Source organism: Monodon monoceros, unplaced genomic scaffold, assembly GCF_005190385.1.
Source record: "Monodon monoceros isolate NGI ecotype Baffin Bay Population unplaced genomic scaffold, NGI_Narwhal_1 Super_Scaffold_4, whole genome shotgun sequence".
Classification (NCBI taxonomy): Eukaryota; Metazoa; Chordata; class Mammalia; order Artiodactyla; family Monodontidae; genus Monodon; species Monodon monoceros.
The window spans coordinates 49,392,733-49,415,830 of NW_021703781.1; the positions used below are offsets into that span (position 1 = coordinate 49,392,733).

General features: G+C 44.2%; 1 protein-coding gene across 2 annotated transcripts in view; it reads left to right on the top strand.

Moving 5' to 3' along the window:
- Positions 1-1,329: 1,329 nt before the first annotated feature.
- Positions 1,330-23,098, top strand: part of PDE6C (phosphodiesterase 6C) — a 60,265-nt gene continuing 38,496 nt past the window's right edge. The window contains exons 1-8 of one of the 2 annotated variants that reach the window (XM_029245536.1): positions 1,330-1,947; positions 8,252-8,404; positions 8,511-8,600; positions 9,616-9,756; positions 12,986-13,060; positions 14,059-14,123; positions 14,227-14,293; positions 21,839-21,886. In XM_029245536.1, coding sequence (XP_029101369.1) covers positions 1,468-1,947; positions 8,252-8,404; positions 8,511-8,600; positions 9,616-9,756; positions 12,986-13,060; positions 14,059-14,123; positions 14,227-14,293; positions 21,839-21,886 — 1,119 coding nt within the window. In that variant the 5' untranslated portion in view covers positions 1,330-1,467. The remainder of the gene's footprint in view (positions 1,948-8,251; positions 8,405-8,510; positions 8,601-9,615; positions 9,757-12,985; positions 13,061-14,058; positions 14,124-14,226; positions 14,294-21,838; positions 21,887-23,098) is intronic. The other variant, XM_029245535.1, reaches the window with a different exon arrangement.

The window sequence follows — 23,098 nt, forward strand, 5'->3', positions numbered from 1 at the left end:
GGTTCTGTTCCCCTGGGAAAACCATGTTCCCATCAAGAATCTCTTATCTCATGACCAAGAACCTGAAGCCTCAATGGATCTCTTCTTCTTTTCTGTCTAAGAAGACCATTATCACTCTAGCCAGGTAAGCACTAGGTCTAGAGAAATAAATGAAACCCATAGCCTTGCTATTTTTGAAGTGGATTTAAATGTGGGTGAAATAGTAACTTTTGGAGTCACTGTAACTGTTACGTATGTTTTCATTCAAGAGAATTCTCCATATAAAGTTTGTAGCTTTATTGAAATGCTTAAAAGACCTTTGACTAAGTTTGAAATCAGCCTGTAAATATTCAAGGAAATTGGTTCATGAAATGTGTAGTTAGGCTTATTAGTTGCATAATAGTGTTTAAATATTTGGGAAAATGTGCTTAATCTATGTAAAAGCTTGATAACCTGAACATTAAACAAAAGTAAGTAGTGGCAAGTGTTTTTTCCATGCCAGAAGCCCCCGAGATGTGAAAGATCTTAGCAACAGACAAGACAGGTATTATCCAGTAGATTTAACCGACTGTACCTTGGAGCAAAAAGGCATGAGGTCTGGCTATTACTGTGGAAAACAAAATCCAAATTAATATGCTTAGCAGGAAAACCTAGTTGGCAGCTGCATGGGTTGCCTTTTATGATCATGTCTTTTGACAAGGATTATTGTATAAATTGCGGCTTGATTAGGCTTGAATCGTGGGCAAATATTTTTCCATGTTCACCTCTCTAGAATAAGCCAAAGGTTTGTTCCCTTAAAACATTTCCAAGGTCAAGTTTTTAAATGAGGGGAACTGAGAGGTGAGGATTTTAAAAAAAGAGTAGGCCAAGCAATCTGGCTGATCATAGGACTTTTAAGAAAAGGAAAGATTAATATTCGATTTTATGTTGTGTTATGCTAAACCCTTCCATCTCCCCCAAATGTTCATTCAAGTTGCCATATAAACAAACAGATATTTCCGAGGTCTAAATAGTTTTATTTCATAGAGCTATCATGAAAGAACAAGTGGTATTGTCAATGCCTATGGAATATAATTAATGGATATATCCATGATTCTTCTTTCGCCGACAGCAGCCACGGTTCAGCTGTTTTTCTGGAATGGTCACTTTGACTTGCTACTTGGCTGGCTGATCTAAGACGCTCTGCGGATTCTCTGAGGACTTATGAGCTAATAATGCTTAGGGATTTCGTGTCCTGAAGAACTCTTTAATCCCATGCTTCCTGAATCCCACTCTAAGCCAGGACCTTCTGTCATATCCCAAGAGTTAAAAGTCGTTTGAAAGCTCTGCTAAACAACCTTTCTGCTCAGCCTTTGGGGGTCCTGTGAGGTGCCCCTTAGGGCTTTCTCGGTATCTTTGACCAGGAGGTACCTCTTTGTTGGCACTCTGCCTCTGGTGGTGCTCTGAGGGTCTTCCATCCTGGACAAGAGCAGCAAAGCAAGCCACGCCATGGGTGAGATCAGCCAAGAGACAGTGGAGAAATACCTGGAGGACAACCCTCAGTTTGCCAAGGCGTATTTCGACCGGAAACTGCGGGGGGAGGCGGCAGGAGAAATCTCGCAGCCCGGTGGTGCGCAGGCGCCGGCCCGCGCGTCCTTCCTGGGCCTGACGCTGGTGGAGGAGGCGGCCCTGTGCCTGGAGCTGCTGGAGGCCCTGCGGGAGGAGGCCGGCAGCGTGGAGCTGGCGGCGCACAAGGCCTTGCAGAGGCTGGCGCGGCTGCTGCGGGCGGACCGCTGCAGCATGTTCCTGTGCCGGGCGCGCAACGGCTCGCCCGAGGTGGCCTCCAAGCTGCTCGACGTCACCTCCACCTCCAAGTTCGAGGACAACCTGGTGGTCCCCGACAGAGAAGTTGTTTTTCCACTGGACGTCGGGATAGTGGGTTGGGTTGCTCACACGAAGAAAACCTTCAATGTCCCAGATGTGAAAAAGGTAAGTGGCCTGATGGTGACAGTGGAGCGGAGAGGAGGTCTTGGTGGTGTCGGGGAGGAACACTGGGAAAGAGAGCGTGGGTCCAGGGGCCATCCTCGTGACATTGGCTTGGCTGGGGAGTGGGTGGTGGGGAAGAGGAGCACCTGGGCCGAGAGTTGCCAGATTTAGCAAATAAAATTACAAGATTCAGGGCTTCCCTGGTGGCGCAGTTGGTTGAGAGTCCGCCTGCCGATGCAGGGGACACGGGTTCGTGCCCTGGTTCGGGAAGATCCCGCATGCCGCAGAGCGGCTGGGCCCGTGAGCCATGGCTGCTGAGCCTGTGCGTCTGGAGCCTGTGCTTCGCAACGGGAGAGGCCACAACAGGGAGAGGCCTGCGTACTGCAAAAAAAATTACAAGATTTCCAGTTCTATCTGAATTTGAGATCAACAGGGGATAATGTGTGCCCCATGGAATGGTGGGTGTTTTATTGGGCAGCCTTACCTGGGCCTGGTACAGTCCACATCTGCTCCCTTGCACCTCCTCTGTGCTCTGGGCACTGTCCTGACCAACAGGGCAAAGCAGGCCGCTCACTGGTGAGATGATCAGCCAATACACCAGATGCCAAGACCCCTGAACCGCTTCTCACCCACGATCCTTTGAAGACACTCAGCTGTTTGGGGGTGAATTGGCTCCTGAATGATTCTCTCACCTATAGATCAAAGGTGCAAAAAGAAAAAAGGTACCCTCCGAAAGTTCAGATGTTGCCATCTGGATCCTTAAAAATGTGAATTTAGGTGATGATTAAGTACATTTGGCCATCTCAACCCCTCATAACTCAGATCTATCAAGAATTTCCAATTTTGTAAATGGGACATTTGGACCCTCCTGAAGACTAATTGTATATTGCATAAATTATTATGCTCTTTTAAAAGCAGAAAAGTTAACTTTCTCCTAACCAACGTAATGCTTGTTCATCTTAGAAAAATTAGAAAATACAAATAAACAAAAAGAAGGAAATGCAAATCACCCATAATCCCCCTCCTCAGCAATAGCCGTAGGTCCCAGCCTGGAGTTTCTCCTGCCTGCACTTTTCCTTCACACACGTCCCACCATTTTGATTTGCTGTTAACAAAGGGGAGAGTTGGACGATGATGGAACAAAACTGATTGGGAGCTGGCCCTGAAATGCGTACTGTGTAGAGGTTTACTGCCGGCTTGTGGAGGAGGGGCAGCGCAGGCGCAGGCGGGAGGATAATCCCCTACATGCCTCTTGAAGCTGATTACAGGGGGGGCCCTGCGGATCCAGAAGGTGCAGAAGTTGTCAAACATTAGCAACGCTCAGCAAACAGCCACAGGACAGCCCAGAGGGGCAAGGGTTGCTGTTGGGCACCGGAGAGTCCTCTCTCTTTACCATCCCTCCCTGCAGTACGTTTCAGCTGGTTTAAGTAGGATTCTGGGCCCACTGCAGCCGCTTCCGCTGACTAAAGGCCCTTAAGGCAAAGTTCTTGGATCCCCAGCAAGGAGGCTATGCCTGCACACCCTGAGGTTTTCTCACAGGAATATGCTTCTTGCCAGTCTCCGACTGAGACCATCTCCAAAATGACTAGGACAGCAAACTTAAGAAAGTAACACGCAAGAGTTTTTTTCGGAAAAAAGGTTTTTTTTTTTAAAAGAAGAGATGGATAAAATGACTTCTGCTCTGCTCCTTTATGAATGAGCCCAGTTCTGTTGAGGACAGGATGATAGAAAGGAGCAGCTTAAGCGATCAGGTGGCCTGGGTGTGTTGCTGTCCATGATGGGCACCCCATATGCACAGGGCAGTAAATGGGGGGGAGGCGGGGTCACTTCGCTCTGTTCTCCCTTTTTCTGAGTATGTGTGAAGTCAGACGCCATCCCACCCTCCTGAGCTCAGAGGAGGGACAAAGACTTCATTTGCTCTCCGTTTCTACTGCTTCTAAGCATTTTTTTTCCCCTCGGAGAATGGTGCTTTTCAACTCTGGACGCACATTAAAATCAAACTGGGAGCTCTTTTAAAAATACGGATGTGTGAGACTCTCAATAGACCAATTACACCAGCCTCTCAGAGGCTGGGACACAGCCAGGAGTACGTTTTAAAAGCTCCCCAGGTGGTTCTAATATGCAGCCAATGTTGAAAACCGCTGGTCTATTGGATGAACAGATGTAAGAGGAGGAAGTAAATTTCAAATCAACTGTGGATGATTAGATGGAAAGGGCTCCTGGAGCCTTTAGTTTATTCCCTTGGGCAGACAGGAAGTTGAGGTCAAGGGGGGCTGCATCTCTCCTGGAGTCCAGGGTCTGGTCAGTGACTGAGAGGGGCTGGAGAGGATGAGGCCTCCTCGCTCTGTTCCCACCCTCATCCCACCCCGCAGCCCTGCAGTTTCACCGCACTTAAGTTGTGGTAAAATCTGCAAAGAGAATGGAGTTGGAAATGTTTTAAGTGACATTTCTATTAACGCTTCACCTTTTCATTGCACTTGACACTTGGTGAAGATTTCTCTTGTTCTTTATCTCACTTGATTCTGGCCAAGACCCTGTGCAGAGGGCAAGGACCGTATTTTTATTTCCATCCTGTATATGTGAGAATCCTCTCAAGGTCAGTTAGGCAGGAGGTGCTGGGTCTGGGCTCCTAAACCAGGTCTTCCAAGGCCTCCTTTTTTTTGCCATAGCCCTGACCACACAGGACTCCTCCCTGGTTGGCAGTGTGGGCACAGGGAGGGAAGGACTTCTCACACATAGACCAGAGGCAGAACTGGATACTCCCAGCTTTGGCAACAGAGAAGCCACATGGTGTCGGGTGAGAGGTTTGAAATCAGGTGACCTGGGCGTATATCCAGGTCTGAGACAAGGTAACTGCATGATGGATTGTGTTTCTGCACCTGAGAAACAGAGTAACCAAATGTACAGATGAAATGTACATAAAGTGCCTGACTCCTAATAGGTGCTCAATAAATGACAGCTATGGTAATATTATATTAATGCCAAGAGAAGTTGGGGGCTGGGTATAGGTGGCCAAAACTGGGTCAATGATTATGGCCTGTTTTTAAAACAGGTTAAAGGCAGGGAAGCTTAATAACAGGAAACTGAGACATATCCTCCACAGGTTAATCATTTCTTATTGTATTGGGAAAGCTGGTGATTAACTCTATGGGTGGTTCTCCTGACTGTGGTTTAAAAGAAAGCCATGCGAGAATCCTAAGTTTTCAATAATTAACAGGGTGCTTATAGCTCCCTTTCTGCCCTTCTCTCTTTCTGACTCTGGATCTTGAGATGTTTAATCAGAATTTAGCAATGCTAAGACTGGCTGAGGGATCCAGGTGGCCCGCTGCTCTAAACCATGTTCCCAGTTGCCTTCATTGGCTTCTTTGAAGAATGACCACCAAGGGGAGTTTGTCGGTCTGAAAGATACAGGATTTACTCAAAGCAACATCACCAAGGATTGCTTGAACCAGTGAAAATACAAAGCTGGAAAACCTTGCCTCACCCTACCCTGTAATTTTTTTTTTTTTTTTTTTTTTTTGCGGTACGCGGGCCTCTCACTGTTGTGGCCTCTCCCGTTGCGGAGCACAGGCTCCGGACGCGCAGGCTCAGCGGCCATGGCTCACGGGCCCAGCTGCTCCGCGGCATGTGGGATCTTCCCGGACCGGGGCACGAATACCCTGTAATTTGACAGATGGTTTTATCCAGGATTTTCAGATGCCATGATAAGCAAGCATTAAATTTTGAAACTTCTAAGTCATTTTCTCAAAACAGCCAATTGAATGTAAGAACATTTCCTTGTGTTTAGAATCTAGAATAAACTAGCATCCAGTTTTGAAGCTGTAGAGTGAAGAGCGTCTGCCAAGAAATGCTGCATGTTTGGGGCGTTTTGGTTATTCCTTTAGTGCCCAGCATCGTGGAGTAAGTGAAAGTGATCATGTTCTGTAATGGATAACGGGTTAGGAGGAAGATGGACAGTGAGCCAGCCTGGGCTATAGCAGTGGATTAAGAGAAAGAACCTCCCAAAGTCTGGAGCTATTCTGGACTGAGTGAAGGTTCTGCAGGAGGTAGAGAGAAGTCACAGATAAAGCAGTTAGCAAAAAAAATGGGGCTTCTGTTGGCGTGGGGCAGAGACTCAGCCCTCAGGAGCGAGCGTGCTCCTGGGCATAGGAGGCCTATATCAGCTAAGAGCATCTAATTTCTTCAGTGGTTGGAATGGGTTAGAAAAGCTAGAAGTAGAAGCAGAATGGTAACACAAAATCAGAATGACTTCTCACCCAGGGAGGCCCCCAAAGTCCCAGGTCTCTCTTCCTAGTATTAATTGAGCACCTACTATTAATATGTGTCAGACTCTTTTCTAAGTGCTCTGCCCACACTATGTTCTTCTCTTCACATCAGGGACTCTAGACAGTAGATGATCTCATTGTTCCCATGTTCAGACTAAAAAATGAGGATGCAGAGGTTAAGTAGCACGCCCAGGGTCTCACAGCTAGTAAATCTGGGCCTGGTTTCAGCCAAGGAGGTCTGACTGCAGAACCTTCTTCACCCCTTATGCAATGCTGCCTCCTACATAAGCAGTTGGTTCCTGTGGTTCCACTTTGGGAAGGTATAGAAGACATCTGGGGTCAAGGGCTGCATCTGAATCCCTTAGCATCTCACGTCTCTAAGGATCCTCCACAGAACGGATTCATCCACCAGAAGTTCAGATTCCTGGTGAAGACAGATTCCACTGTAGGCAGTTAGGATTTGGTAGGTCTGCTGTGAGGTCTGCAAATCTGCATCAGTCTGCAGGTGGTTCTGAGGCACAGCCCGGGTCTACTGCTCTGAGCAGAGCTGTGATTCTGTCGACGAAGCAGCCCTTGTTCTCTGGTGGAAACTCTGGCCTGGAAGTCACGCACCAGTGGACTCTCACATTTTTACTTTGGGAAATTGAACAGAGTCCAGCCTCCACGATTTGTGCTGCTCTTAGAAGCACCATCAACATGCAGAAATGAACATAATACAACTTGTGAAAGGAACACCACATTAATTTTGGCCACTGAGGCTCAAAGTCAGGTGGAAAGTTCAGTTCTAATTGAAGAAGACTCAAAGGGGAGACAGTCAGGACCCACAGCAGGCTGAGTCTACACCCAACTAGAGTGGGTATTCCTCTCAATTACAGCTAATAAGATAACTGCTGTCCTTGACCTTCTTCCCAAGCCCTTCCATTTGTGTGCCTCTCCAAACTCATCACTCTGCCCTTTCCGTGGTTCTTGTATTAGAGTCAGCTCTTGCTTCTACTCCTTGAAGTTTGTAACTGGGATGATACACTTCATTTTCCCCAAGGAAAGAAATAAAAAATATGAATGAGAGACATTGACTTGGTAGAACTTTGAGAAACTGATAAGTATCTGGTGCTGGCAAGAGGGTGGTCCTTTCATAAATGACCAGGAGAGGTAAGAATTTCAACCATCTGTAAAAGCCCTTAGCGTTAAGTAAAAACTGCATATACCTGTTGATCCAGCAAAAGGAATTTCCACTTTGGGGAGTCCATCACATAAAAATAAAAGCAAGAGTGATTAGCGCAGTATTGTTTGCAGTGGGGAAAACTATCAACAGACCGAATCAGTAGAGGCTGGCTGAGCAGATCCGGGGCCCCCACACTGTGGAGCGGTCTACAAGAATCCAGAAGATGGGTTCACATCGTACACGTCGGAAGTTCGTAAGGTAGTGTTAAGTGACGAAAGGATTGTATAAAATTAGAAAAGGAAATTTTATTTAAAAAAAGAAAAGTAAACCCTTTGAGCAGAGAGGAAGGCATAGAAGGAGATGTACTAAGCAGGAACATGGATTTCCTCAAGGAGGAGGAGTTTGGGCGATTAATAATTTTTTCTTTGTGTTACGATGGGTTGGGTGGTTTCAAGTGCACATTTTACTGCTGTGATTAAAAAGAAGAGCTCTACGGAATCCCAGCTGTGCTCTCTTTCTGACACACACTTTCTGCCTGTTGTAATCCTGCATCTTCCCCCCGCCTCCCTCTTAGAACCTCACTTTCCATTTGGCCACAGCATCACCTCTTTTCTCCCAGCCCAACCTCAGCCTAACCGGGATAGACCATAGTTCAGGCGGGAAATGCTCATTCGGAAACGGGCAGTTTCATTCTGTGCTTCATTCATTCTCTCTAATTGAGGGTGGGAGGTGGGTGGGGACTGTTTGCTCGGGACCACTGTGCAGCGGCCCTGGTTATCTGTTGGTAGGACTTGGACTAGAGAGGACGATCTGTTACCATTCCTACATCTACACTCATGGTCCTATGCTGCTTTGGCAAATGTGTGAATGTATCTTGCAGAACAGCCATTTTTCTGACTTCATGGACAGACAAACCGGGTATGTCACCAGGAACCTGCTGGCAGCCCCCATCGTGACGGGCAAGGAGGTTCTTGCTGTGGTTATGGCAGTTAACAAAGTAGATGCATCTGAATTTTCCAAACGGGATGAAGAGGTAACACTAACTACCTGGGCATCCCATAGGAGGCTCAGGAAATTTATTTGTTGTATAACTGAAAGAAAGATGTCACACCTAATTTGTTTTTCTCTGCCATCTGTAGGTCTTTTCCAAATACCTCAGCTTCGTTTCTGTCATCCTAAAGCTTCATCATACCAACTACTTGTACAGTATTGAATCCCGAAGAAGTCAGGTAAAGAGAAGGTGACATTAACCACTCCATGCTGACCTGTCTGACAAAGCAACCCAGAGGCAACAAGCCCAGACCCTTCCTATCCACACCACATGGATAAGATCCCCAAACTTCTATCCTCAGTGTCCTCTTATGTCCCCTCCCCCCACCCCATCTTCCTGTCCCTCTATCTGTAGGTACAGCTGGCTTGCTTTCTTCAGTCCGTATCCTGGTAGCTGTGGTTTCTTCCTCTATGAGATAGCAATGATAATTGTAGTACTTACCCCACATGGTTGTTGTGGCTATTAAATGGTCATTGAATGAATTAGTTCACATAAAGCTTTTAGCAGAACTATTGGGTTGGCCAAAAAGTTCGTTTGGGTTTTTCTGTAAAATCTTACGGAAAAGCCCGAACGAACTTTTTGGCCGACCCAGTACATAGTAAAGGTATTAATTTGAGAAGCACATCACTCCTCCGTTGCCTCCTTGAGCCAGAGGGATAAAGAACCACATTGGTAGCCAGGATACCTGAGTTGGACCGCTCTGTGGACCTCTGTTTCTTCATGAGTACGATGGTGGGAGGGCGGTTGGGAGGGAGGACTTCCAAGGTCCCGTCCTGGGCTCACTGTCCGGGTAAGGAGACCTTTGACCAGCTTTGGATGCACGGAAGGAGGCGTGTGGCTTTCTCCCCATAGGGACCGGCAGGACCAGTGGGCCACCAATACTGGACCCTCTGCCCAGGAACTGTCTCTGCATTTATTGTTAGATCACTTGCCCTTTGAGCCAAAACATTTGGACATGGGGACCAATCATGGCTTCTCCCCTTTCATAAACCCACATCCTTGCAAAAGGTCTACTCATCATCCCACTCAGAAAATCTGAGTAATTTGTTGGACATGTACATGTGCCAAAATGGAATTGCGTTGTTTGCAATGCAATTCATTTTATCTGATGCACCTCCTGCTTTCTTCTGACTAATGCTCCTCTTCGTACTGTATTTTGTTCTAATTGTTTTCTGTTTAATACCTACTTTCAGATCCTCATGTGGTCAGCCAACAAAGTATTTGAAGAGCTCACAGATGTTGAGCGACAGTTTCACAAAGCTCTCTACACTGTTAGAACATACCTGAACTGTGAACGATACTCCATTGGACTGCTGGACATGACCAAGGAGAAGGTCACTGTTCCGTACATTTGGTCTCACCTAACATCACCTATAAAATGCACATCACATGAAATGCAATCCATTAAAAAAAAATGGATACGCTATGTAAACTACTAGTCACGGTAGATCATAAGAACCAGTGCCAAGAAAATATGGTATAGAGGTAAACATGTACGTTTTTGGAGCAAAAAAAGATCTAAGCTTGGCTTTTCCACTTCCTGGCTATATGTCTTCAACAAGCCTTTTTTTTTTTAATTAATAGACTTTATTCTTTTAGGGTAATGTTAGATTTACAGAAAAAATGAGCAGCAAGATCAGAGAGTTCCCATACGTGACCTCTTCCTTCCCTACCCCCACCCTTTCCCCGTTACTAACATCTTGCCTTGATGCGGTACATTTGTTACAGTTGTTGAATCAATATTGATATGTCATTATTAACTAAAGTCCACAGTTTACATTCATCTCTCTGTGTTATACTGTTCTATGCATTTTGACAAATACATAGTGTCATATATGTGCCATTACAGTATCATAGAGCATAGCTTCCCCCCCCAAAAACCCTCTGTGCTCTGCCTATTGAGCCCTTCCTCTCCCCACCCCAGCCGCCTGGCAACTACTGATGTTTGTACTCCCTCTGTAGTTTTGCCTTCTCTGTAACGCCATATAGTTGGAATCATAGAGCATGTAGGTTTTTCAGATTAAATTATCTCCCTTAGCAACATGCATTTGTGTTTCCTCCATGTCTTTTCATGGCTTAATAGCTCATTTCTTTTTAATGCTGAATAATATTCCCTTGTCTGGATACACCATAGTTTGCTTAATCATTCAGCTACTGCAAGACATCTTGGTTGCTTCCAAATTTTGGCAATTATGGATAAAGCTGCTGTTAATGTGTGTAGATTCTTGTGTGAACGTAAGTTTTTAACTCCTTTGGGTAAATACCAAGAAGGGCTATTGCTGGATCACATGATAAGACTACGTTTAGTTTTGTAAGAAACAGCCAGACTGTCTTCCAAAGTGACTGTACCATTTTGCATGCCCACTGGCAATAATTGAGAGTTCCTGTTGCTCCACATCCTCGCCAGCATTTGGTTTTGTCAGTGTTCCAGATTTTGGCCATTCTGATAGGTGTGTAGTTGTATCTCATTGTTTTAATTTGCATTTCCTGACGACATGTGATGTGGGCATCTTTTCAAATGCTTACTTCCCATCTGTATGTCTTCTTTGGGGAGATGACTGTTCAGATCTTTTGCTCACTTTTTAATTGGGTTATTTTCTTATCATTCATTTTTAAGTATTTTAAATACAAATCCTGTATTGGATATGTATTTTGCAAATATCCTCTCCCAGAGTATTATATTTTCTTTCTCTTAACAGTATCTTTTGCAGAGCAGAAGCTTTTAATTTTAATGAAGTCTAATTTTTCCATTATTTGGTGTTGTATCTAAAAAATCCCACCAAACCCAAGTTCACCTAGATTTTCTCCTATGTCATCTTCTAGAAGTTTTATAATTTTGCATTTTACATTTAGGTCTGTGATCCATTGTGAGTTGTTTTTCGTGAAAGTCATAAGATCTATATCTAGATTCTTTTTTTTTTTTTTTTGCATGTGGCTGTCCAATTGTTCCAGTACAATTGTTGAAAAGACTATTCTTTCTCCATTGCCTTTGCTGCTTTGCCAAAGATCAATTGATTATATTTGTGTGGGTCTATTTCTGGGCTCTCTATTCTGTTCCATTGATTTATTTGTCTATTCTACCACCAGTGTCACACTCTCTTGATTATGGTAGCTATATAGTAAGTCTCGAAGTCGGGTAGTGTCAGTTCTTTGACTTTGTGCTTCTTTTCAGCAAGTTCTTTTAACCTCCTTGATTCTTGGTTTATGCATCTGTAAAATGAGGACTTCTCTCATCAGTTGTGAGGGTTTGAGATTATTTGGAAATTATATATCCATATCTATCTATCTATAGCTAAATGTCTAAATCTATATCTATATAGTGGCCAGCACATATTAGGGCATAAAAATAAAGTGTATTTTTACTACCAGTTTGAGGATTTATATTCTGAAAAGTTAAAATTATTTTAAAGTAGAAATTAAAAAATATTTAATATTACTCACACACAATATAATGCTGATTTCTCATCTTGCTTCGTTAATTCTGTTGGAGCTCTTCTAGTTCAACATAACCAATGAGTACCATATCTTTATATTTATTACTCTCCATGTGATTGGAAATTATCTTTTCACAATAATTGTTCTAAGTGGATAAACATGGGACCAAGTGTCAGGAGGGCTGAGTTCTGATCCTGGCTCTGGAAGTTTCTAGCTGACTGTATTAGTTAGGATGCTTTTGGCTGCAAGTAACATCAGACCCAACTAAAAGCATCTTTAGTAACATGACAGTTATTATCTCATTTAACAAGAAGTCCCAAAGTAGGGCAGTTCTATGGCTGATTAATTCAGAGCTCAGTACAGGCATCAGAGTCCCAGGTGCTTTTCATTTTTTCCTGGTAAAGCCTCTGCTCCCTTCAGCATTGTTGGTGAGGTCTCTTCTTGTGGTGGTAAGATGGCTATTGCAGCTCAAGACCTGGTTCATAGACATGACAAAATTGGGAGACATTTCCTACAAATGTCATCCTCATCACCCTTCGTCTGAAGAAAAGCTTTCTTCAGAAGGCCCTTGGAAGACTTCTCCTTCACTGTCCATATCCAGGCCACATACCTGCCCTCAAACTAATTCCAGGCACCTTACATAGACCACTCGTGAGCTGTGCAGGGCCCGTCTTCCCTGAACAAATCACCACCTGATAACTAAATAAAATCAGGTTTTGTTAGCAAGGAAGAGGGGGAATTGAATGTTGGGTAAGGCAAGCAACACTGTTGTCCATTATGCATGACTTTGGACAAGCCTCTTAACCTATCTGGATTTAGTTTAATTGTCTATAAAAGAGCTGCCATCTATTAAGTACTTTTAGCTATGTGTCAGGGTAGGTGCTCTGTATTATTCATTTAATCCACACAATGACCCTATAGTATAAATTTTATTATTGTCCCCATTTTACAGATTAAAAAGGTTGACTTGTTCACAGTCACAAGTTCATAAGTGGTATTGCTGAAAAAGAGCTTTAAAATTCCAGGATTATAAGTTAACATAAAACATGCAAACCAATGACCTTCGTATAAGATATGGTAGGTCACGGAACAGTTTGCTTAATAATGTTTAAATATAATTGCCTCCAGGAATTCTATGATGAGTGGCCTGTCAAGCTTGGAGAAGTCGAGCCTTATAAAGGTCCAAAGACACCAGATGGCAGAGTGAGTGCAGACATCTTTGTTGATGATATCTGTACCAGGTGCTAAAACTAGAGGAGGCCGTGCGTAAAGGAAAGAGCGCTGGCTCGAGAAGGACTAGAAGGTTCTAGTCCTGTCACTTCCTGGGGGGCCTTGGAGTAGTAGAAAGAGCACCGGACAAGGAGGTTGAGATTGAAGTCCCAGCTCTGCCCCAAACCAGCTGGGTGGCTCTCGCCTTCACTCATTGTTTAACTTCTCAGTTTCGTTTTCTGTGAAGCCAAGGCTTGGTGGATCAGTGCTTCTCAATAGGGAGGGATGCATCAGAGCCTTCTGCACAGTTTTTTAAACACACTGAGCCCAGGACCTTCTTCTGACACCCTGGACTGGGATCTCCAGGGAAGGGTTGGGTTAGATTTACTTTCCCCCTTGACTGCAAGCTTCATAGGAAGCTTGTTCTACCACGGTATCCCCAGCACACAGGAAAGGGAAGGCATGGGATGGAATGTTCAGGTTCTTCATCTGCCCAAAGAAGTAGAAAGATTAGTTTTCAAGTTGCTTCCAGCTTTGACAATGTATCCACTGAATCCTGCTTCTGAGGCACCCTGTTCAGATAAGCAAGTGCTGGAAGCTTGACCACTGGCCCCTGTACAGCTGGGAAGGGAAAACATTGACTGTGGTTGAGAAATTCCATGACTCGTTGCACTGGAGTGATTAGTCGGTTATTTCTGGACAATAGAAAGAAATTAAAAGAAAACCCAAGATTCCCCTAGAAGCTGTTAGGCTGAATTCAACTTTCTAAAATTAGTTCAATAGGCTTATTCATATAGATAAGTGGCCAGTGATATTTCCAGTCTTATTACAGGCTTATAATTAGGACATGAGTAGTTTGGTAATTTATGTTATGCAGAGAAATGTGGTTGGGAAATAAGGTGTTATTTAAATTTTAAAATATAAGTTCATTAAGGAAAAGTGTCTTCTTTGGGAAGTAAGATTTTTCTCATATTCTCTTTCTTTCCTCTTAGGAAGTCGTGTTTTATAAAATCATCGATTACATTTTACACGGAAAAGAAGAGATCAGAGTCATTCCGTGAGTATTGCCATGAGGCAGCGGCAGAAGTTGCCATTTTATTTTTGTATCCAGTGCATTTCTCTGTATAGCAATGATTTTCTTTCTTCTAATCTTCTTCAAGGACGCCTCCTGCGGACCACTGGACTCTCATTAGTGGGTTGCCAACATACGTTGCTGAAAATGGATTTGTAAGTTATTGAACAAATTCAAATCTTACATAACATTGGATGAAAGTTTTATTAGCCAAGAGATGGGAACAATTATGAAAGTAAGAATGCACCAGGTAAGGGTGAGGTTTGGCACAGGACATAGGAGAGAGGAATCTTGGCAGTCAAATGTAAGTGAACTAGAAACTCCTAAACTCTACAAGAAAATATTTAGTTAACATGAGAAAGATTAATCCATCCCCCAACCTCTTATTCTGCGGCCACACAAATTTCAGACATCCTTTGGCAGTTCATGACTATGGTTCATTCTGGGTTTAATTTGATCTTAAATATAGTTCCCTTGGTCAAGACTTTTGAAACAAGGAAAATTACTGACAAAAAGGAAAATATATATAAAGAAAGAACTTTGCCACTGATTGCAATGCAAAATGTAGTGAGTTGATAGATGAAGTGAAGATTTTTGCCCTGGTCTCTCAGGGGAGGGTGGGATGGGGGGACAGTAGGCCAGGTCTGGCTGAGAAAGGTCAGGGGTGGGAAGACAACAAACAACAGGTCTCCGGTAGGTCCCATAGGCCTCAGGGCCAGAGGACCAGGTCTCTGTAGCTTTCCCACTCGGCCTTGACCACACTTTCCTTCCTTCTCATGGCTGATTTCTCTCCCTAGTTGGGCTGTTCCACCATCTGTGTCATTTTTTTTTTTCGCATCAAGATTCCTCCCCGCAAGAATGTTCGGTGCTTTTAACGTTTCTTTATGTTGGCATTTTTCCTTCTTCCCCCTTCAAACCCAAGTTTCTAAAAAAAAATTTTTAAGCATTTATTTGCATAGTTGTTTCTTCTTTAGTGTTGGCATTGTGTTTTGCTAGTGTTCATGCATCTTCATTATTTAGTATAGGGGCATGTGAATTACAGTGACTAAAAGAGTCACCCAAGGGTCATAGGAGAAGTGAAACAAAATCTAGGTTGTCTAGTGTCTTTTCTTTTACTGTCATAAATCTGCCTCTGCCTAGTGTGAACATTTCTGGGTTCAGAATGGTGACAGAGTAATGAAAATTCTATTGTGACTGCAAGATAATCTTTCTGTGTGGGGATGATTTACCCTGGGTTTCAAGGAGGGTGCCCAAACTCTGGGCTTAGTTGGTTTACAGGACCAGGTGGCCTTACCAGGTGACATGATCTCTTAGTGTAGAGACATGCCAAAGGGGAAGGAAAGAAAAAGAAGGGAGAAGCAATCTTATGTCTGTTAGGAGTAAACAGTAATATATACTAACAAATGTCATGTTTTCAAAATTGCCCCAAAATAATTGAAAATTTTTGAAAAACAAATTTTTTTTTTTGGCCACACCACGTGGCTTGTGGGATCTTAGTTCCCCGACCAGGGATCAAACCCTGGTCCTTGGCAGTGAAAGCGTGGCGTCCTAACCACTGGACAACCAGGGAATTCCCGCCCCCCTTTTTTTTTATAACTGAAATATTTTTAAATGTCCTTCCTGACCTGGTGGTAATGACCAAAATATTCCAATTCATTCCTAACTGAATCCACAGATACCACAATTTTTCAGCCTCACCAAAATAGCCAAATAGCTTGACCACTGGCCCCTGTCCTCGGTTTCCCAGCATCCCATCTACCAGGCTCTATTTAGGGTTTTTATCAAGTTTGATACCCCAAAGCTGCTGTAGCCAGTATAAAGAAATTTATGCCCCACTTAAAAAAATTTTTTTTTTATTGGGAGTATAGTTGCTTTGCAATGTTGTGTTAGTTTCTGCTGTACTACAGCAAAGTGAATCTGTTATACATACATCCACTCTTTTTTAGATTCTTTTCTCACATAGGTCATTACAGAGTATTGAGCAGAGTTCCCTGTGCTATACAGTAGGTCCTTATTAGTTATCTATTTTATATATAGTAGAGCGTATATGTCAATCCCAGTCTCCCAATTTATCCCTCCCCCGTAACCATGTTTGTTTTCTACATCTGTGACTCTATTTCTGTTTTGTAAATAAGTTCGTTTGTACCATTTTTTTAGATTCCATATATGAGCGATATCATATGATATTTATCTTTTCTCTGACTTATTTCACCTAGCATGATAATCTATAGGTCCATCCATGTTGCTGCAAATGGCATTATTTTATTCTTTTTTATTATGCCCCACTTTTTAAGCACCTCTTCTCTCCTAGGTGTTTCCTAGGTAAACATGTTATTGTCCAAAAATCAATTTGGAGAGAGCTAATGCATCAAAAACCAACTCATTGAATGGTTCATTTGCCAAATCATCAATTTGCCATATAACCAACTTGCCAGAGTCGATTCCAAAGCTGTGGAGGACATTTTCCCCCCAGATTTTGTTTCTATCACAGATTCATTGCACTTGCTTTACTGCTGCCTTTCACCTCTCAGCTCCTGCCCTTGGCCTCACCCCTGCTGCTATCCTTTCTGCTGGTAGCCCAAGCCCAAGATGGCAAATTGGTGTAAATCTAGTTTAAGGCATTTCTCACCAAATTGCTCATTAGACAAGTTAGCATTCCCAAAGTGATTTTCAGAGAATTGACCTTGAGCCATTTCCTGGGACTCCAGAATTGGGGTGAACATACCTCCCAGTTTGTATGGGACAACCTCCATTTACACCTGTTGTCCTCATGAGTTATTCAGCCTTCCCTTTCACTCCCAAATGTGTCATCCTATACTATGTGCTTACAAAAGGCAGGATCTATTAAAAACATTTTTTTTGTGTATAGAACAGGATTTCTCAAACTTGCCACTACTGACATTGTGGACGAGATAATTATTTGTAGTGGGGAGCTGTCCTCTGAACTGTAGGGTTTTTAGCAGCCTCCCTGCCCTCTACCCATTAGATGCCAGTAGCACCACCCTGCTATGACAATCCAAAATGTCTCAGACGTTGCTAAATATCTCCTGGTGGGTAAAATCACCCATGGATGAGAACCACTGGTCTAGAGGATGATATCAAACATTTCAGCAGACCCAGCCAGAGCAGTGCCATTCTTGGGGGACTGTTGTGATATGATGGTGGGTTTTGGTGAAGAGAGCAACGGGCTATGACTCAGGATCCCTGGGTGCAATGACTCAGTCCTGCCTTGAGCAAATCCATTGGCAAATCCCTTGACTTCTCTGGGTTTTAATGCCATCATCTGTAAAATGAGGTTGTTGACCTAATTATTTAAGTGACAGGGGCTTCAAGAATCTTTAAATGCTGTTTTCTGGATAGTAAAAATGATGCGCAATTTTTTAAAATAAATTTACTTATTTATTTTTGGCTGCATTGGGTCTTCGTGGCTGTGCGCAGGCTTTTCTCTAGTTGTGGCGAGTGGGGGCTACTCTTCGTTGTGGTGCGTGGGCTTCTCATTGCGGTGGCTTCTCTTGTTGCGGAGCACAGGCTCTAGGTGCGCGGGCTTCAATAGTTGTGGCACATGGGCTCAGTAGTTGTGGCACACGGGCTTACTTGCTCCGCGGCATGTGGGATCTTCCCGGACCAGGGCTCGAACCCGTGTCCCCTACACTGGCAGGCGGATTCTTAACCAGTGCGCCACCAGGGAAGTCCATGCTGTGCCATTTAAATCATAATTAATTGTATATATATGATGCTCCTCTAGACTGCTTGAAACTTTTCCTTTTAGCTTTTTCAAACTTTTCCCTTGATAATTTTCTCGCAAACCCTTTCTAATAGAGTAAAGGCAGGCTTTCAGGTGAGCAGTCTCAGAGGTCCTTCAGCTGGACCTTGCTGGACTTGGGGAACACATGCCCACAGAGTTCTCATCAAACCAGTAAATCCCAGCTCTGACTGGGAAGCGGCAGACTTAAGTTGAGTGACTTTTTAGAGTTGAAAACATGAGATATTAAAAATGAAAATTAGTTTGTAGAATTACATTTATAGAATTGGAGGCCTTAAATACAGGATCAAACCAAGCTGGAATCAAGATGACCTGTAAACTTAGAGAGAGACAGAGGGAGACAGAGAGACAGAAACAGAGACAGAGAGAGATGGGGAGGGTAGAGAGGATTTTTTTTTTTAAATAAATTTATTTATTTATTTTTGGCTGCGTTGGGTCTTCGTTGCTGCGTGAGGGTTTCTCTAGTTGTGATGAGCATGGGCTGCTCTTAATTGCGGTGTCCGGGCTTCTCATTGCGGTGGCTTCTCTTGCTGTGGAGCATGAGCTCTAGGTTTGTGGGCTTCAGTAGTTGTGGCACTGAGGCTCAATAGTTGTGGCTTGCGGGCTCCAGAGCGCAGGCTCAGTAGCTGTGGCACACGGGCCTAGTTGCTCCACGGCATGTGGGATCTTCCCAGACCAGGGATCAAATCTGTGTCCCCTGCATTGGCAGGAGGATTCTTAACCACTGTGCCACCAGGGAAGCCCTAGGAGTTTTGAATATTGAGTGAAATACTTGGCCTCGAGGACCTTGACCGATCTATAGATGTTCTCGAAAGGCTGGAAAAGCCTGGACCAAAGCAGTTACTGTTGATGGAAAGGTCAGAAAAGAGAACTAAACTGCTTTTTGTCTCTTTTACACACACCTGAAGGATGCTCAGCCAATCAGTTCATGTTATTTATTCAAATTAGATTATAAAAATGAATGGATAGCACAAATGAGTCCTTAAATTCTTAGACTGTATATACTAACAAAAACTTTGAAAGATGGTCCCATTTGCTTTGTAAGATAGTACAAAAACAGTAGACCTGGCTCAAGCACTCCCAGAAAGCACTTCCCTTGGGCCAGAGGGGCCAGCACAGTTAGTGCACTAGATGGAGAGGCCTTCTCTTACCTACTCACCAGACTGGTAGATTTTTGGGAGTTTGGTAAGCAGGTTGTTAAACTGTTGGCAACTTGAAATCCTCCATGGTGGGAGGATTTACAACATGGAATTGGTTAATGATACAAATCAGGGCTTTCCCCAGCCCCTAGCAGGAGAGGTGATTCCACCAGCACCCTCGCTGGAGATCCCAGTTCTCGTTTCATCCCATGAATTTGAACAAAATCACTTATCCTCTTTGGGCTTCTATTTCCTCATCTTTGAAAAGAAAAGCTTAAACAATTATTAAAGTGCCTTCTAACTTTAAAATGCTATGATTTAAAGTATCTAATTTATCGGGGAGCTCTTCTCAATACTCTATAATGACCTGTATGGGAGGGGAATGTAAAGAAGAGTGGATATATGGGTATGTGTGGCCAATTCACTTTGCTGTACAGTAGAAACTAACACAACATTATAGATGAACTATACTCCAATAAAAATTTAAAAATAAAAAGAAAAGATGCCTGGCTAATACAGTGGCATATAAAATCATCAATTCTAGAACTTGGAATTTCAGATCATTCTGATCTTAACCCAGTGTCTTTCCAAACTGAATATTGGCTAAGACTGGGCCATACTAATGAATAACACTTTCTCCTTATCTGGAAGTGAGTTGTAAGAACCAGTGCAGTTGTGCTGTTCCATCCACATGCATGCTTATCCCACAGATCCTGCACAATACTTTTTTTTCCAACACGTGGAGAATGTTGTAGTATAATAGAAGAAATAAACAGAGCATTCTCAAGTGACCAGTTTATTCATTTTAGGTGAGAGTACATATAATGAAATGCATTTTTGCTCAGAAATGCAAAAGGTCCTCTCTGCTATTGTCAAACTTGTTTTTATAAACTCCTACGTTATATTTTATTTTGGTATATCAATCTTGAGTACTTCATTGTCAGGTCTTCATTGGTAAACCCCTTCCCTGTGACAGTACAGTGTGTACTCAGTTTTGGAGCATGGAAAATGCATGTATTTGTTTTGTACCTGTAGTCTGGATATGTAATTGACATCTTTGTGCTTTGGTGTTTCAAAAATTTTAAGGCTGTAATGAGGAGTCACATTTACAGTCATCAATATATTCTCTATGATGAATGTGCTCCCTTAATTAAATCATGATGCTGGAAAAACAAAAACAAACAAACAAAAATAAAGTATCTAATGTAATTTTGGTGGAAAGAAAGATATTGTCTTTTATTAAGACATTAATATAAATGTTTCAGACATTACATGAAATTTCTAAACTTATATGTTCTGGTATAATGTTATAAGTCATAATTCTAGTTATTGCTTTATATATCTCAGAAATAACTAAATTTCCTTGTCAATTGCATTATTATGAACTTTCATCACATCTTTAACCGTGGTCATTTTTAAGTCTTTTGTCATTTTCAGACAGTTCTGGGTTTACTCTGATGCTTTTGCAAATATGTTCCTATAAAAGGGTTTCGTCTTCAAGGAATTCATGGAAAAGACTCTGACAAGTACAGGTTTCTGGTCACCGACTATACTGCTGAACTGAATGAATAAGCATTTTCAGAACTCCAATGGAAAACTGATGAATTCGTAAAAGTGCTAACAATGATCAAGATGAAAAAAATTAATTACATGGGACAGTGAACTGATGAGGATGATTATAATTTTTGTGACTTTCCATTTGAATAAAAAAAAATCTCCCCCCCAAAAATTAAATCCACTGCTTGTTACTTAAAAAAAAAAAAAGACCCACTTGTGATTTGACCTGATGTAAAGATAATCCGAAATGACCCCAAAATGGAATGATTTCTTGTCCTTCTGGATGTGAGCAATAGTCTCTGAGTTTAGTACTTAAAGTGATGTCTCGTAATGAATATTTACTTTGGCGTACCTAAAAGGCTGTCTGGCTTTTCCCTCCTGCCCCTTAGCCACTTTCTTCCAACCCGGATCCCACATCAGAAAAAAAAAAAAAAAAAAGAAGGCAAACAGAGCCTTCCCAGCATTGCTGCCACACCTGCCCAGGCAGAAAGGCCCTTTTGCTTAGACTCCTCCTCTCCTCGATCTGAACAACTAGTTGCTTTGAATTTGGAAGAAGAATCCTTAGAGGCTGAGAGAGTAGGAAGGAGCAGAGATGGGGCTAAATGTCATCCAGTGACTTAATTAGTAGAAGAGAAGCTAACTTTGTTACCCACCCAGGTCCTTGGAGTCTTTAATCAATAGCAATTGGTAAGAGGCCAGAGGAGAAATTCAGGCGAGGCTTTATTGGCACTCGCAGCAGCTTGAGGGAGAAAAACAGGACACAGGTGCCCTTGTTTGCTTCCTGGGAGGGGCGAGGGTGGGGGCGGATTGGTGGGTCGGGCCGGAGGGGCGGTTTAAGTAGTCTGCCCACCCCCTTGGCCGTGCTGTGTGTGGGAATCACACGCAGTTCTCTGCTTTTGCTCCTGGCACCTCAGAAGTGGCAGTTGGTTTGTGGCTTTTTTGTGTCTTATCGTTCATGATTTGCCCCAACTGGGCATGCACGCAGTTGTTTTTAGTCCCTTATAGTTTCTTTGTATTCTGTTGCTCCAGGAGATGTTTGCTCAGATGCAAGCACTCCAGTAAAGGGGGCCCAGGTCCCAGCCCACCTCGACTCCAGCGTGTTGTTAGCACATGTGGCCTCACTGAGGTCTAGGGTGAATAATTTGCCTGCGAGCTGTGGAGACCCAGGGAGGAAACCCTTGCTCCCTGCGTTCTTTCTCGTTCAGCTTTGTGGCTTAATGGCTCCTCTTGCTTTGCAACAGATCTGCAACATGCTGAACGCCCCAGCGGATGAATACTTCACATTTCAGGTAACTGCCCTCTGCCAGGCCTCCCCTGTCAGTGCGGGGAGGGGGGCGGCACTGACCCTCTCCATCCCCAGAGGCTGCCTTATGCTCGGGGGTGACCAGGAGGCACACGCAAGGCTTATGTCCCACTCACCCTGGCTGGGCTGGTGGCCACCAAGTAACACGTTCTTCAGGGAAAGGAGAAGAGGGGGGAGGAGAGAAGGGTGTTTGTCACCCCAGCATTCGGCGGGGGGGCTGCCACTTCTCCGTTCTCTCCCACCCAGTGCCTAAAACAGCCCTGGCATGTCACAGGTGCTTAGTAAATGGCCTCTGCCTGAATGATTAGCAGGATACGTCCTACCACCTGGGTTCAGCCCTTTGGAGGTTTCTCGGGCCCATCCCGGAGGCTTATTGCCACTGTTATCAGGAAAAGGAACTTCTTGTTGGGTTCTTGGGAGCCCCTCCTGCTGTCAGACTCTTGGTTTTATCTTTCCTCCTCCAACATCCAGAGATGCCCCTCCCCACCTGTCGCCTCTTCCACCCCCTCCCCACCTGCCCATTGGCCCGGCAACCTCTCCTTTTCCTCCTTCTGGCCCTTGCCCTTCTGTGTCCTGTTTTAGCAGACATCCAGTTGGAGCCCGGCCCCAGTCGGGAGTGGAGATGGCCTTCCCAGTGGGGGCCACTAGCGTCCGTCTTCTGGTCTCACCCCGACACGCCCACAGAGCCCCATCTCTGCCCACGTGGCACAGCCGAAGCCGGCCTGGGGTGGGTGGGGTGAGGGGTGCACCCTCAGCAGCAGGGGCCCCCAGGCCTGGGAAACCTGTGCTCACTCGCCCAGTTACGGGGCAGGTTTCCTCCTGCTCTCCGCGCTCCTCTCTGCTCACCACCGTGGAAGCGTGCGGACACCACATGGCGTTTGCTCTAGCTCCTTCCTCCTTGCCTCCGAAGGCCTAATTGTGACCACACTGTGCCCAGCCATGACCCCTCTGTTTATGGCAACTGGGTGCGAGGAAGGAGTGCACAGGCAGGAAAAAGGGACAAGGACTCTCTAAGGTGTCTGAACAGGGAGGGCAGGGAGCTGGCCCAGAAGAATCGGGCCGTGCTTAGAGGTTTGGGGGCCTGTGCTTTCTGTGTGTGTGGGGTCCTCGTGTGGCCCCCGTGGGAGCAGCCACACAAGGGCTCTGACGGCGCAGAGGAGGCTGGGCACCCACCTGGGGTAAACCTCCAGCCTATAGG